Below are 17520 nucleotides of genomic sequence, written 5' to 3' on the forward strand. Positions count from 1 at the left end.
GGTTCGGGACCTAAATCCAGTTCATAAGTCAAAAATGCGAAGATAATACATCGAAAATCTAAAATGGGTCTCTTTTTCTTATCAGTACCACAAAACTCTCACTTTTAAGCACGCCAGCCATTTTAAATGGAATTACAAACGAAAATTTTGTCAGTACACAGCGCAATCACTAGTGTTGGGACTCGAAAATACGTAATTTGAAAAAATTTTGGTACGACTGGGGCGGTCGTATGTCCGGGTGATCGTAAGTCGAGTAGGTCATAAGTCGAGGATCAGCTGTATATATATATCTATATATATATATATTGCTTTAGTTCCTGCAATTACTGTTCACCATCACAATTTCCACAATAGACAGACCAATTATAAATTCAGAAAATATTTTTTTCTAATACGCTTTTCAGCTTAAAGCAATTACTAATTAATTATTTATAATGTTAGTTAAGAGTGAACTGCTGATACAATGTCATGAAGATGTGAAGAGTGTTACGTGTGCTCTTAAGTTATCCTTCACAATACAGTACTTCAAATATTGCATGTTATATAATAAAGGTTACTTGGACCAGATGAAGCTGTGAACATCATTTAGTAATTTGCTTCCTTCAACAATGAAAGTCTACAACTACAGGATGATGATGATGATGATGATAATAAATAAATATATTTTTGTTACTACAGTATTTTAAACTTTTAACTACTTTCTTAGCAGGGTTCTGATTCTCAGTAAACATGTATTACTGAATATAACTTATTAATTATTGCTAACCAAGACACCTTCAGCTTTCAATGTGTTATACATTATATTATAATGGAAGATCAATACAGTATGGTAGAACTGACAACTTTTGGCAAACATCTATAGCTAACTAGTCAGCTTCTCTATTCCTTACAAACTTTTAGAAAGTTTATAGACTTTCTACTTTTAAAACATGGTTAACAATATAATTTCTTATACCGTAAAAATCAACACAAGAACCACTAAGGACAAATGCCGTCTGCTGTGATATCATGAAATTGGCTCTCATATGAGTGATTATACAAATTACCATAAAATTATTAGGTAGCTTAGTCATTGAAAGAAGATTAAAATAAGACCTTGCTATTGCACACATTTTATATATATATATATATATATATATATATATATATATATATATATATATATATATATATATATATATATATATATATATATATATATATATATATATATATATATATATATATATATATATATATATATATATATATATATATATGTGTATATATATATATATATATATATATATATATATATATATATATATATATATATATATATATATATATATATATATATATATATATATATATATATATATATATATATATATATATATATATATATATATATATATATATATATATATATATATATATATATATATATATATATATATATATATATATATATATATATATATATATGCATGCTGATAACCACCAGGAAAGAAGAAAACATGAAGTTCCCAAGCGCTTTCGTGTAATTCACATCTTCAGGGGTGAGTACAGACTAGAGAGCCACGCCCATTGTGGGATATATATATATATATATGGTATATATATATATATATATATATATATATATATATATATATATATATATATATATATATATATATATATATATATATATATATATATATATATATATATATATATATATATATAAAAGTTACAGGTATACAAATATTTCAGTCATCAACAAATATTATACAGTACTGTACCTACACTACTACTGATATTACAGGACTGTACTAAACTTTATACAGTATACTGTATATAAATAATGCATTCCCAGTTCATAACTATACATATTGAAGCTTGTGAATATCCAAATACTATACATGTGTTAGTTCTTGTAAAATAAATCTAATTTTTGTCACATATAAAGCTGGACAATGCATACAATATCTTCGTTCAACCAGATTCTCATATATCTCAACATAGCAGTGTCAGAGTAAGCAACAACAACTCTTCCAACATCTACAAAGTTTCCATGTAGAATTTACAGTAAATAAAAATTTTTATTTTCCATATTTGGTTTGGTTACATGAAAGACAGTCAGACAGGTCTCCAAATGTGATACCTTACCAGGTACAGTACTTGCCAACAATTACACACTGGATTACCTAAGACACTTTCCTTGTGCTTGAAATGTTTAAAATTAAATCCCAAATGTAAGTTTGAAAATAATTAGAATGGGAGGACTTACGTAGGCAAAGTTACCCAAACACAAGTCTACAGATCTTCATCTCTCTATTAAAGTCTGGTAAAGGTAGGGAGTAAAGAACCAATGTTATCATGAAGAAAAAAAAATAGCACTTTGAGGACGATGGTTTAATACAGTAAAGGTAATAATGGTTCTAGGACAGTTTGTCACCAGTTCAGTATAAGCCTAAACTCACCAAGGCTTCATTGCCTCCAAAATAAAGACATTATTATCTAAATGTAATAAATAAAACAATGTTCACCTGACTGGTGACAAAATATTTGCCCACCATAATAATACCACTTGCCAGGCAATTTCATTGAGGAGTTCCCAGATTCTTTAATAAGAAATTCTTTTACACTCAGCATTCGTATTTCTAATATATACAAGTAATCATCAAATACAAATTTTTAAAGAAAATCCTAACTTCAGTAAAAGAGTGTAGGAGAAATACTGGGTTTTTACTAATTAAAATTCAAGGATTTTCTTTTTTTCTATTAAAGTACAGTATTGTTGGTTTATTCTACTGACACACAATAACATTTGAACAACTCCCAAATATTGTATCAAGAACAATGGAAAGATCCTACACAGGCTAGCTCTAGTGGGTGGCCAATAAAAAATAAGGTAGGACAATATATTTTTTTTTCTTGTCTCAGTAGATTTCCACAAGTACATCATGTTCTATTTTATTTATAATATTGTTGAGGTTATTAAGTTTTAAAATGGGTCAGATACTCTATGGACATCCTGTATCACCTCAGTAACAACACCCAACTCTCTTCAACACCTCAGTGTTTTATAAACCTATCAATCTATTATCATTTCTTCTTCCCCACTTTTGTGGGGTCGATCATAGGTACTGAAATCTTATAGAAGGGGGGAAATAACAGGGTAGAGCGTCGCAGGACAAGTGTACAAAGTGACAAGCTAAAATAAGAAGAAAAAGCCATACATAATTGCTCAAATACCTTGAAAAAAATTTTCTTACATATACGTAAATACCTATACCTTAATTGATAAACTTATGAAAAAATGTGTTAACCCTTACGATGTATATGAACTTATTCATTCATTTAAGTGTCATATTAAGAAGGACACCACTACATTTGTGTGCCCCAAGAAATACTTAAATGTACATGAAAATCATTATCTCTCCATAAATAACTCCACAAATGAATATGATATCTTAGTTTGTCAAACTAATACACTGACTACCCCCCCTGTACATAGCATACTGTACAAGAAGAAAGAGCTTTCTGTAAATATGCTTTCCTCTGCATCACAGTATGGAATTGGTTACTTCAATATTATTGTCTCTCTATAACCATTCCCATTAAAATTTTTCTTGACTTTGTCATCGATCTATTTCTTTATTAAATTTATATCTCTCAAAATTCTGTGTGGGAGATCATGGGGTAACATTTGCTATAGAGAAAGAGAAATGATAGGAAAGAGCAGTGCATGACAATTGCAGAAAATGACAGACAAAGGGAAGCAGATTCCAATTTCCTCCAATACTGGATGAAACTATCAATTTCTTGTATTGTATTCAATTAAAAACTATTTTGCAATGCCTGTCAAAAGTGTTTCTTATTCACCCAGTGACGTTAAAATATTTTGACTCCTACAACATGGAAGCCTTGCCTCAGGTTTCTCACTTTCTTATTAATGTGGTGTACCTGCTGGTTATTTCATTCTACATGCTGTCTGATTGGTAAATTGTACTGCATACTGACAACTGAGCTTTAGTGTTAATAAGAAAACTTGAGTGAGAAGTAATGACATTATGCACATTTGTGACTGTCTATCAGTACAGTATTGCATTTGAGTAGGTAAATGAAATTCACTGTTACAAGCAAATGTGACAGAAGAATAATGGCATCATACTCTTGGCACTGGATCTGTTGACTGGTTTATATCTTACCTTAACAACAGGAAACAAATATAGTCCTAGGATCATTGGTCTTCCTTTGATATGTACATGACATGCCTGATAAGATGTGACAGAACATGGGAGGCAACATGTAACCTCTAGATACAGCTCACAAAAACTAAGTGGAGAGGCATTGATAAGAAGGGCAATGGGCTAGCATGTAGCTCAAAAGTAAGTTAGTGAAGATCTTTGATCCAATTACATGTGCAGTATACTTCATAGTCACAGTCTAATATTAATACTGGCCAACAGCCTTTAGTTCTTCCTTTGTAGTTTACTTGTTCCATCCAACTTTATTACTCTGTTTGTATCATAAATATCTGAATGTATCAATGGGTCTTGTGTAAAATTTTGGCTGCAAACACCATTAAAGTATACCAAGCACCTGTGCAGTTAAGGTATTTCTAAATGTGTGAGTTCATTACCTCATACGAGCCGATAAGTGGTGAAGAGGATAAAAGTAAAAGTATATTCATGTTTGTGCTTACTGACACATATTTTGACTGAATGAGTATACTGTACAGTACCTATACTGTACTCACTTTTTTTCAGTGTGTTGTGTTTTTCACCTCACACATTAGCTTAATGTCTGAAAGCACAAATAATGAGACCAATAGAAAAATTTGACAACAAAAATTACTACACTACAGGGTTAAGTTGTTTTTCAGTGAGTGTTCCTTACCTCACAATAATGAATTTATTACTATAAACCACCACCACTGCGATCCACAGTGATTTTCTTCCTTTGGTCCTCTTCTGCCATCTCCGCTAACTGAGCAAAGCGTGAGTGAGAGATGGACCCAGCTTTGATTGCTGCCATCATCTGCATCAATAAGATCATGAAGTTAGTAAGAGATAAGTGGGACCACAAATTGCACTTGCAAAGATAAGATGGCCTACAATGTGCACTTATAAAAAGATATTGGGCTATAATATGCACTATTGCAGATAACTGAGGTGACAATGTACACTAGCAAAGATTAGCGAGACTATACAGTCTCTCCTTGACTTACAACGGGGTCATAATTCGAAAAGGCGAAAATAATACATAGAAATTCTAAAATGGGTGCCTCTTTTTCTTCTCAGCACGACGAGAACTCTCACTTCTAAGCTTGCCAGCCATTTTAAAGGGAATTAAAAAAAAAAAAAAAAATTGTCGGTACACAACGCGATCACTAACGTTGGATAAATGGAACAAGTTACCAAATATCATCATTAACTCAAATACGCTGAATTGCTTCAAACATAGGTTGGATGCTCATATGAGCAATAGGGGTTGGGTGTAAACGGTGTATGGGCCAATAGGCCCGCTGCAGTTTCCTCCATTCTTATGTTCTTATGTTGGGACTCAAAAATAGTTAATGTGAAAAATATTTTATACGACCATGGCCGTCGTATGTCCGGGTTGTCGTTACGTAACGTGAAAAATATTTTATATGACCATGGCCGTCGTATATCCGGGTTGTAGTAAGTTGAATATATTGTAAGTAGAGGAGAGACTGTAGAGTGCATTTGCAAAGATGTGTGGGGTCACTATGTGCACTTGCATGGATACAAATGATTGAGATTATTAAAAGTTAAATATACGTACCTGTATTAAAGTAACTTTTGATATAAAGAAAAGTTTGTACTTGTACTTAAGAACAGAGATTGAATAATGCAAGTAACCTGGCAGTTGAAACATCTAAAACAAAATCAACAACAATAATGCAAGTAACCTGGCAGTTGAAACATCTAAAACAAAATCAACAACAGAGTAACTATGTAAAATGGAAACTAAAGCTATGGTATCTACCAGTATATGTACTGTACTTATTAAGTACCCATACCATCTTCCACAACTGACCTACTGGCTATATACTGCCCAAACTTTTGAATATCTAGAAAGCTCCCAATTGATTACAACTGCATGAAGAAGTTGGCTGGTTCATGTGAGCTTGTAGGAAAGGAGTACCCATGCATACGAGAATGCATTGGTTCATTAGCTAGAACTGGGCTGGACTGTCAATAGGTCAGTTCTGCAAGGTGTCAATCCTGGGTCAGGTGGGATACCAAAGTCAGGTACCTTGTTATGAGTTTGTTTATTAGTAAAGTGTGGGTCATTCCATTTCAGATCAACAGACAATTGGAAAGTAAACTTGAGATCTTCAATTTAAGATGAAGTTTATTTGCTGTAAAGGCTTACCAAAGAAACTTTTGTACCTACTGTACTGTCAGCTTCAACGTTTAAAAGGCTTTTGAGAGATGATCTTTCACAATTTTTAATTTATCCATTTTCATCTCCCCCTCAGCACACTACTACAATGGGTCTACCCTCTCAAGTAGAATATAATAAGATGTAGCAGACAACTTAATGACACTATGGTGTGTTTAGGCACAAAAAAAAAATACATTAATCAATAAGAAAATTCTACAATGAAGATGCATATACTGAAGAATACTACGGAATGGTTCTGGCTGTCACATCCCTAGCAGGCATTCAAAGATGAATTAATGATGATCAAATTAGGCAACTTAGGATGCACAAATAAGTGTTCAATTACAGAAGAAGCAATGAAGACATAACTGCACTAACAAACATGAATACAAAATGAGAAAAGGAAGACAGAGAGGTACCAGGAAAGAATTAAAAACAAAAATAAAATAAAAATCAAGGAAAGAAACACAATGCAGACAATGGGAACTGAAGCACACTAGAAAAAGGAAAAAAGAACTGAGAAAATGAGAACAGACAGGCCCTAGTTGAGGAAATAAGAACAAAGAAAACAAAAGTAAGGAACTGGTAAGTGAAACATAAAAGGAAAAGATGGAAAAGTATAAACCATTAAAAGGACATGACATTGTAAAAGTCCAGACAACTAAAGTATATAAATTATTATCAACCCATTAGAGTACAGAATCTGCTATAACAAGTGGGTTAAAAACTAAGAGCAGGGCTACACAGTACTGAAGTACAGTAGACTTGATAATCTGAAGGTCAGTCCCCAACCTCTGGAATAAATGAGTCTACTGTACTTGAATTAACATTACTAAAGGTCTTGTATTAATGTTAACTCAAGCATCATAATCATAACTATGATCTACAGTATATAAATTGCATTCCTGACAGGAGTTACAGATGCTGTAATAGAATGGATATATGTACATAGTCACCTGTAAATATTCATCAAACTCCACCTGTCCATTTAGATTAAGGTCGATCTCCTTCAGAATCTCATGAAGAGTTTCTCCAGGAACTTCCTGGCCTCTTGCCTGTAGTTAAAGAGCATCCCAACATGAACTTGAGGACAATCCATCACTTGATGGATACATTACAACATGTGTTATATATAAGGGCACAAACCCTGTTTCCCAGCACTCACCAGCTTTTTATGGAGGAATATTATGTACAGAGTACTGTAGATAGATGCAAAGATATATTAGATGTACTTTCCAGTAATATTTTTGTTGGTGTTAATCGAGAGCCATCAAGAAGGTTTGATTAAATGACACATATTAAGGCTGTTGGTTTTATATCTAATGTACAGTTGCGGAAATGCGTTTTTACACCCCCTGTGGTAACCTGTGCCTCCAAACGACAACGCTGCTGTAGTAGTATCACTGTTTATGAATGAATGGGTATTGGTCGTGTAGCAGCACATTCATGTAGAAATGTTTCCCTCGATTTTTTTTTTACTCATGATTAGTTAGGCATGGATCAGATGTAAAATCATTTATTTGTGCTAATGAAGTAAAAGGCACTGTGCAAACTAAATTGTACAGTATCTGAAAAGAAAATTAATACAGGTACTGGATGAGTAAGTTATGTATCCTCTCAATTTGTTTCCAATATCTAATATTTTACCTGGATAAAATCTGGGAACTCGACTTGACCATGTTTGTGGACATCAACCTCTTTCAATATCTCGTGAAGCTGGTTTAGGCTAACCCTCTCTCCATCAGCCTAAATGTTATGGAAGTGCAAAAGTCATTAAATGTACTGTATATGTAACTAATGCAGGCTTGTCCAAAATTTTGAAAATGTAAAACACAACCTTTGAGCTGAACTAAAAGAGATGTCTTAAAACTAGTACAGGTATAATAATTTAATACTGTATACTATAACTAATAAGAAAACATTTCAGTATAACCAATGAAATGAAAATTTTAGTATACAGTATGTCAATGTGTACAGTACAGAGTACAGTACTGTACTGAATAATATATTTGACAAAGTAACTGAAACCAAACCTAAACACACTGAAATTATTAATATTAATTTCATATGTATCACAGGGACTTAAGGATTAAATACAAAAATAAATTTATAAAGACTACAGTAATAAAAAATATGGAAAACTTTTATACAGTATACGGTAATACTGTAAAGATATATTTTAGAAAATTATAAATTCCTCTAAGTTCACAGGTATTAATAGTAATGTTGACTTTCACTTTAATCTTTTCACGACTGACTAGCCTGTTAGCTGATTGGTTGGTTGGTCATGTCTCTGTTATGCAGAGTACTGAGCACACAATGACAGTTAGTATGAAGCATATGATATTCTCTTCTTTTTAGGACTCATATTTAAATCACCTGTCCTCAAAATACTGCTCAGACACCTATTTTTATATCAGAATCTGATTTCTTATGTCTTAAACAATGTCTGCAGTGCAGTAAATATTCCAATTGAATTACCATACAGTGATCCCTCGGTTAACGAGCGCCTCGGTTAACGAGATTTCGGTTAACGAATTACCTTCCATAATATTCTTAACTTCGGTTAACGAGCAATCCCTCGATTAACGAGTTTTTAACGAGCACCCCTCCACATGTTTTCGCTTGCATTTGGCAGTCCACCAGCTGTGGTATTAGTCTGCCAATACAGTAATCGGTTCTAGGGCTTAAATTCCTTACTATTTTAGTAAATATCAAGAAGTTTGTACTACTGTATTCAATAATTTTAAAAGAGTTATATTAAATTTTTTAGTAATTTTAACAATTATTGAACATAATTTAAGTATAGGAAGATAGTTTTTTGCACGCCAAACAGCCTGTCAACACACCATACAGGGGTCAGTCTGTGTCTTTTCAGTGGAGGTAACATCTTGCTTGAGACTCTCTTCAGCTAAATGCTTTTTTATGTGTTTCCAAGCAAATTATTGGTCAATTTGAAATTTATTTTACATATTGACAATATATAATGCAGTGCAGTGTTGATTTAAAGAAAATAATCTTGAATTACACCAAGAGAACTTAAATTTTATGGGTGAAATGGCACCATGGGGTGACTTGTCTTCCACCCCAATGCCTTCTCTTCTCCCTTCTCCTCCACCCCCATTCTAATTCCCATCATCATCATCATCCAGGAGCCTTCTACATACACACCTCATAGTAAGTGTACTTTACTACCTTTTTTGTTGATTTTAGGCAATTTTTGGTGAGCTGGAACCAATTACCCAAAAACCCATTGAAACAATGGTTTCGGTAACAAGTTTTTCGGTTTATGAGCAACCTTCTGGAACGAATTGTGCTCGTTAACCGAGGGACCACTGTACTGTACTTTCACTGTAAATTTTGAAGTCTACTTTTTTAATTTCTAGAAAATACTGAAGTACGGTACAATCCATCACACCACTTGAGTTATCTACATTAAATAAAAGGAAGCCTTATCTTCACCATACCTTGAGAGATGCTCTGAGATCATTGAGGGAAATGTAACCTTTCTTGTCAGTGTCAAGGGAGTTGAAGCGCTTCACATATTCTGATATCTCGCTCTTGGTAAGGTTGATGGGGATTTTCTCTCGCGATGCACGGTTCACATTCTGGCCCATTTCCCTCTGGAGGTAGTTGTTAGCTGCTTCCAACTGACTCTGTCAAATTGATGAAAGAGTAAGAATGATGTATACAACATATCCAGTACCTGTCAGATCAGCTACCAAGATTACAAGTGACAGAGCTAATAAGCAAGAAAGTGCATGATGCTCTAGTAAGATACTGTTATTTTGTCTACTTAAGATCATCGGGAGAGAATTATTGGGTAGTTTTAAATAATATTTTAGTAAAGTTACAAATAAAGTATACCCTGTAGAAGGATTCCAAGGGACACACTGGCAACATATCCTTACCATTTTCTGCCAAAGATCATGAAACTTTAAAGTTATCTTCTTAAAAGTTATCTTTAATATACAGTACAGTGTACTGTATATAACTCCTACACATAAGCTGACCTTGGTGCTTTAGGTTGGATTATGAGGTGCTATAATCATCACTGTAATCTGGGAGCAAAAATTTATGATTTGATAAAATAAATATATACAGTAAATACATATACAGTATGCTTACATTTTGAATAAACAAATTCTTTGATCAATAAAAAATATATAAAAATAGTTACAAACTTCCAGTAATAAATCAATTCCTGGGTAAAAACTGAACTCTTAAGATTGTGCAGTAATTACCTCTTAATAAAAAATACAGTATAATACCTTGCAATAACAGACAAAAATTACCTTTTTTTCTTTCTCAGACCACTTTAATTCTTCAGCCATAATGTTAACAATAGTTGGCAAGGCTTCCTCTGTTGCCTGGGCATTAAGGAAAGCTAATCGTAGTCTTCTGGCTATGACATCAACAGCTGATGCCGCATACTCACGACATGCGTATCGCACCTCAGCGTCAATGTATGGAAATTCACTGTGAAGACGACGACCAACTGGAACATAAATACTTGTAGTAAGAGACTGTACGTAGGAATTTAACTAAATGCTGATGTAAAAGGTCTATAGATGATATCAAGAGATGAAGAGGCTAAGGATCAACAGGTGCTCCTCTACTAAAGAACATTCAACTTACAAACTTTCAGAGATAGAAACATCATCACTGAGGGGGGGTTACCTGGTAGAACAGGTGTTTAATGTGGATGAGACTGGATTATTTTGAAGAAAATTCCAGATAGAACAAACATTACCTAAGAGGAGAAGAGTGAGCCAGGTTTTAAGGCTGTATTAAAGGGCATAGCTGTACTAAATATCCATAATCTTTTAATTTTTTACAATATGTTTGGTATCTACAAGAGTAAAGTTGGACTTACAAACAAGCCTCTGGAACGTAACTCGTTCGTAAGTAGAGGAGCACCTGTAATTAAAACATATAAAGAAAAAGGCCAAAACCGATAGTGATCATCTACTGTAGTGTATAAAGAACTGATAGATGAAGAAAAGAATACTGTATCATATCAACCACACCTCTATGTTACAATCAGTAAATGGAAATTACTTCTCTACATAGGTACTGTAGTCTAACCTCTCATTGCTTCAAGGATAAAAAGTCAGATACCTACCAATTGGCCAACGCTTTCCAGTGAGAGAGGCCAGCTTAGCCACACTAAACGCTCTGTCACCATAGGTTTGTGCTAGGTGCTTGGCAACCTCTGACTCTAACCCGAAGTCCTGTACAAGGCGAATGAACATTGTGGGAGTCCAGTAGTGTGCGCCCTCCAACAGAAGGCCATCTGTCTGAGATTCTTGGTGAACTGGTGTTAAATCACAACCTGAGAACAAAAATATGTAAATAAATTACCTGAAGTGGCTAAAAAAGCAAGAGGAGATGCATGAATGCAATATACAGTAAAGTAAACTCTCCAATCACTGCACTCAATATAAAAATTACTGCCAATGAAGTGTTTGTTAACTATTTGGCTGCAGTGAAACACAGTGATATACAAGGATCACCACACAAACATTCAAGAGTGGCAATATTTGTTAAGGTGTATTGTTGTGATGGACTGTTCACAAGATTACACAATCACTTACACAATTATTCCTCAAAAACTAACATGACAGCTTATAACTGGTAAATACTGGTGTAATTAGAAGTAAAAATTGCTTCCTATTACAAAATATCTGCAAACAGCAATAATCGCATACAATGTCACTGACTTAGAAGTTTGAAGCAGAGTGAACAAGAACTTAAGTAAAGAGCTAAAAATTCAAACATGGGGGACCATACACTTAAACCTCCTGTGGTTATTCCTGATCAGATTTTTCATGTGTACCAGTGTAACAACCACCAACCTTTAATTGCTGCATCTAGGGTATCTAATGCCATTGAGCGATAAGTGGTCCACTTCCCTCCTGCTACTGTCACTAGACCAGAGTCACTGATGTGGACAATGTGATTTCTTGCAATGCTTTGAGTGTCAGTCTTGTTAGGATCTTGAACCAGAGGTCGGATGCCAGCCCACGCTGACAACACGTCCCCTCGCCGTACCTGATGGTGTCAAACCAAAATAGACAATTAGTTTATAGGATACTATAGTCATTTATAGACCTCTAGACAGTATAGGGTATCTGTGGTACATATGCATTTTGAGAAATGCAAATGGTTGAACAGACATAAAGGCAATGTGAGAGGTATAAATGTATGAGGTAAATGAGAAATTTTTGATTACTGTCCAAGTTGATGCTCAAAATTAACAAATCTAAAGTACAAGATGCAAGTGCCCGTGACGACAATCAAGAGACGTGACCGTTCAACCGGGTCTGTCCCTAAAGATCCATTCGAATTATTGGTATAGAATATAACTAAACCAGGATCTAATTGAGAGAAAGTAAGGGCATAAAATTCAGAAAATACAATAATATATATGAAGCAAGTATATACAGTCAGTTCTGCTATAACGTGATAGTTGTGTTCTTGTAAAACATCGTGTTATAGAAATTCGCGTAATACAAATAACAGGGCTTATGGAGAAAATAGGGCTAGGTGCAGATTACTACTCGAAATCAAAAAAAATTTAGTAGTTAGTCTAACACAAAGGTTAGCACAGTCTAAATAAATGTTGCATTCATATCTAATAATGAAATCATACAGTAAATGTAACACTTTACCTTGAAAAAATATGAATATAACTTGATGGGGGAGAAGGGTGATTTTGAGGTGGATAACATCGAGCTTCTCTTCTAGGGTTATAGCCTTTCTTTTACTATCATCACCGGGAATGCGATCACCAGAATGCTTCTTGGAGATATTCTTCTTTACCATATTCACAGTTAATACCACAAAATTGGAGAAATAGTTAACAAAAATCGCGTTACAGCAAACAAGCGTTCGCGTTATGCAAATATCGTTCCTCTATTCATAAATCGCGTTAGAGCCAATTCGCGTTGTCAAAACACGTGTTATAGCAGAACTCACTATAAATATAGAAAAGAAGAATAAATAGAATAAATATGAAGTAGGAAAAAATAGACCCTTCAAATAGTGGCAGGGGTGGGATAATTAGCAGTAATATAGTTATCCCATGTTGAGTATTAACCTATAAATATTGATATGACCAGTTTGTTATGAGTTGTGAGTACATTCTTCCTATGTACTACCAACCGCATCCTAGTTAAAGTACCATGTTGCAACAATTGTAAGGGTCTGTTTTTTCCTACTTCCTATTCCTTCTTCTTTTCTATACTTTATTCCTTCTGTCATATCCCGGTATATTATTGTATTTTCTGAAATTTATGCCCTTACTTTCTCTCAATTATATCCTGGTTTAGTTATATTCTATACCATGGATCAGTCTGGGAAAACCATATCATTCTTACTATAATATATATTGTACTTATCACGGTAGCCTGCCACCACCCAGACTTTTCTTAGAATACAACATATCTCATTGAACTGTTAGGTAACGTGCTAGCGAGCTTCTAGGCACGCGAGTTACAATAGTTATTTTCTGAGAACCAATGGGTAGAAAGAAGAAATAGAGCGGTGATACTTGTAGTTTACAAATTCAATATTTATTAACATAAGGAGTGAACAAGATGTGAATTAAGTACACTCAGACAAGACTGGACCACTTATGTCTTACTTTACACATAGCAAAATAGATCTTCATTTCTTGGTTACAACATTACACACTCATTATAATATTAAATTGTCAGTTTAACTTAAGCGGTCAATTGAACCCAGAGGGTCCCGTGTTAAGTGAAAACCGCGTTAAGTGAATAACAGAACATATGGGATTAATTCCAATAGAACCCAGCCCGACCCCCAAACTCCACTTTTTGACGACAAATAACTATGTTGTAGTAAAAATAACATCTTAATTTTATGATGGTACATGCACACAATTAATACTTAAGAGAAATAGAGAAATACAGTCGCCAAGTTAATGTCCATTCAAATAATGGACTCAACTCCCTCCCCCTCTTCTCACACTACACTCACTGGCTCTTCCCTCTGAGAAATTTTTGGGGGAAAACCAGGTATAGTAATAAATAATTCCTCAAACTAAAGTTAGGATAATATAATTGACATTGCTGGATTCCTTGTAAGACCAGGAATATTTTGAATATAAATGTCATATATTTTTCACAAAAGATAACATAATTACCTAGAGAACAATTTTTATCTAAAAATTGTATGTTTAATGCAAAATATATGTTGTTTATATTCAAAATGATCACCAAATTATAAGAATTCCAGCAATGTAAATTATATTCTGGCCGGATAATTTGTATGAATTTTATGAGCTAAAACAAATATCTACAGTTAATAAAAAAAAAAAAATATTCTTCAACACTATCTGTCAATCAAAGTACCCCACCTTGCCTCCCCCCCTCTTCCAACCGCGTGGTCAGTCCCAACCCTCCCCCCACCCCCCACCAATCCTCCATTCAAGAGTTTTTAACATTTAGTATTAAATAATACCTCAGATTAAAGTTAGGATAATATAATTGACATTGCTGGATTCCTTGTAAGACCAGGAATATTTTGAATATAAATGTCATATATTTTGGACAAAAGATAACATAATTACCTAGAGAACAATTTTTATCTAAAAATTGTATGTTTAATGCAAAATATATGTTGTTTATATTCAAAATGATCACCAAATTATAAGAATTCCAGCAATGTAAATTATATTCTGACCGGGTAATTTGTATGAATTTTATGAGCTAAAACAAATATCTTCAGTTAAAAAAAAAAATAATTCTTCACCGGGTAACAGATGGTCGGTCGGTCGGTCCCTCCCTCTCCCCCCCCCACCCCCCACCAACCGTCCCAAGGAGATGTGTGGGATAACCACTAAATTTTAATAAATAATACCTCAAACTAAAGTTAGGATAATATAATTGACATTGCTGGATTCCTTGTAAGACCAGGAATATTTTGAATATAAATGTCATATATTTTGGACAAAAGATAACATAATTACCTAGAGAACAATTTTTATCTAAAAATTGTATGTTTAATGCAAAATATATGTTGTTTATATTCAAAATGATCACCAAATTATAAGAATTCCAGCAATGTAAATTATATTCTGGCTGGGTAATTTGTATGAATTTTATGAGCTAAAACAGGCAGTCAGGCAGGGTGGCGGGTGGGGGGTGGTGCGAATCTAAAAATAGCTCTCGAGCCGGACACTCACCGCGTTGCTGTGGAAAAATCCGCGTTAAGTGAAAGTTCAGCTTTGGCAAGGCACCGCGTATATGCAAACGCGCTTAAGCGCCAAGTAAGCGCTATGAAAAAGCGGGGTAATACTGTACATCAAGATTGTCTTAATACCGCATCACTAACCTCCACATCTGGACTCAAGTAGTTCTTCACTTCCTGGAGAATAAACTGGATGTCATCTTCAGTAGGAGAGGGAGTGTGTGAAACAGAACAGGGGGTGTCAGTTGTACCTGCAATGGTGCGTCCCTCCCAGGGCAAAAAGAAAATGACTCTTCCATCTGATGTGTTGGGGTCTAGCAGTCCCATTCGTTCTGGTGAATAATAGTCGGGGAGAGTGATGTGGACACCCATACTTGGGGCACATATCTCCTTTGTTGCCTGGTTGTCCATTTTACGAATTGTGTCTGTAAATGGTCCAGTAGCATTAATTATACATTTTGCTCGAACTGTTAACTCCTGTCCAGTCAGTTCATCTCTGACTTTTGCACCACAGAGATGTTCTTGTCCATTCTCATCTTTTTCTTTTTGAAGAGAAACTACTCTTACATGATTGGCAATTGTGGCACCAAGTCTTGTAGCCGTGAGAGCTATGGAGAGGTTCATTCTGGCATCATTGTGCTGACCATCATAGTACACAATTGCTCCAACCAATCTGTCCCTCTTTAACATAGGAAACAGTTCCAGTGCACGTTCTTTACTGATAGCATATGAACTCTTAATGCATTTACTGCCAGCAACTAGATCATACATTTTGATACCTGCCCAGTAATATGGAAGCTGCCACCATTTATAAACAGGTAACATGATTGGTAGAGGGTAGGATAAATGAGGAGCAATATCAAGTAAATTTGCCCTCTCATGAAGGGCTTCCTTAACCATCTTGTACTGCTCCAGGTCCAGACCCAAGATTGCTTTCTGTAGGTATCGAACTCCACCATGAATGAGCTTTGTTGACCTAAAAATAATGAGACATTAGATTAAGTCACATAAAACCCCCAAAAATTTGCTTTGCATAAAAACATAAAGTACTGTATGCCATACATCAACAAAATAAAAAATTCAATGATTTCATCATTCGATACAAATTTTGCCTACTACTACTGTATACATCTTTATTCTAAAAGATGAGGCAGGAGCTGTCTAGTTTAAAAGTGGTTATCTCATTTAGATTTTATACATGAAATTAAAACTCATAGTGATAATCTACACAGATTCTGACCAGGTCAAGGTGGAGGTGTTGAACAGATTATTTTCCTCAGTGAACACAAGAGAGGATGTGAACTATCTTCCTGCATTTGAGGACAGATGGTTTGACACAGTGCTGACCCACAGTGTGTTCTTAGAAGAGGGTGTAAGAAATAAATTGTCAAAGCTAAATGTTCATAAGAGTCCCAGCCCTGACATGGTGCATCCCAGAGTGCTAAGAGAATTGTGCAACGAGCTTGCTGAGCCCCTGAATATCCTGTTATGTAAATGACTGGATGAGCAAATGGTCCCAAGTGATTGGAAAATGGCTCATGTGAGTCTTATATTCAAGAAGGGCGATCATCACTCCACGAATAGACCAGTGAGCCTGACCAGCATAGTGTGCAAAGTACTCGAGAATATTTTAAGAAATGCCATGATGGAACATCTACTATGAAACAACCATGTAAAGGACTGCCAACAACTAAATTCTTGAACAGGGTGTCAATATCGACAATACTGTATGTACCTAGATTTTGCCAAGGCTTTCAACAGCGCGAAATAGTCAGATGTACCCGTGACAAGTGGGTACCATAGGGCATTAGGGCAGTGTACTGGGCTCGTTGTTGTTTGATTGTTTCATAAATGACATGCCAGAAGCTATACACTCCTCCACACAAATGTTTGCAGACGATGCCAAGTTATCCAGGG

At 34.6% G+C, this 17520-nt stretch overlaps 1 protein-coding gene across 4 annotated transcripts in view; it reads right to left on the minus strand.

Moving 5' to 3' along the window:
- Nucleotides 1-2746: 2746 nt before the first annotated feature.
- The window catches only part of LOC121875640 (glycerol-3-phosphate dehydrogenase, mitochondrial-like), a 43230-nt gene continuing 28456 nt past the window's right edge, over nucleotides 2747-17520 (minus strand). For 3 of the 4 annotated variants that reach the window (XM_042380252.1, XM_042380255.1, XM_042380254.1), the window contains exons 4-10: nucleotides 15748-16579; nucleotides 12243-12438; nucleotides 11510-11719; nucleotides 10680-10882; nucleotides 9852-10040; nucleotides 7341-7439; nucleotides 2747-5010 (exon numbers count right to left, since the gene is read on the minus strand). In XM_042380252.1, coding sequence (XP_042236186.1) covers nucleotides 4891-5010; nucleotides 7341-7439; nucleotides 9852-10040; nucleotides 10680-10882; nucleotides 11510-11719; nucleotides 12243-12438; nucleotides 15748-16579 — 1849 coding nt within the window. In that variant the 3' untranslated portion in view covers nucleotides 2747-4890. Of the gene's footprint in view, nucleotides 5011-7340; nucleotides 7440-8031; nucleotides 8131-9851; nucleotides 10041-10679; nucleotides 10883-11509; nucleotides 11720-12242; nucleotides 12439-15747; nucleotides 16580-17520 lie in introns of all 4 variants that reach the window. The other variant, XM_042380253.1, reaches the window with a different exon arrangement.

The sequence above is a fragment of the Homarus americanus genome, unplaced genomic scaffold (assembly GCF_018991925.1).
Source record: "Homarus americanus isolate GMGI-L3 unplaced genomic scaffold, GMGI_Hamer_2.0 scaffold22250, whole genome shotgun sequence".
NCBI lineage: Eukaryota > Metazoa > Arthropoda > Malacostraca > Decapoda > Nephropidae > Homarus > Homarus americanus.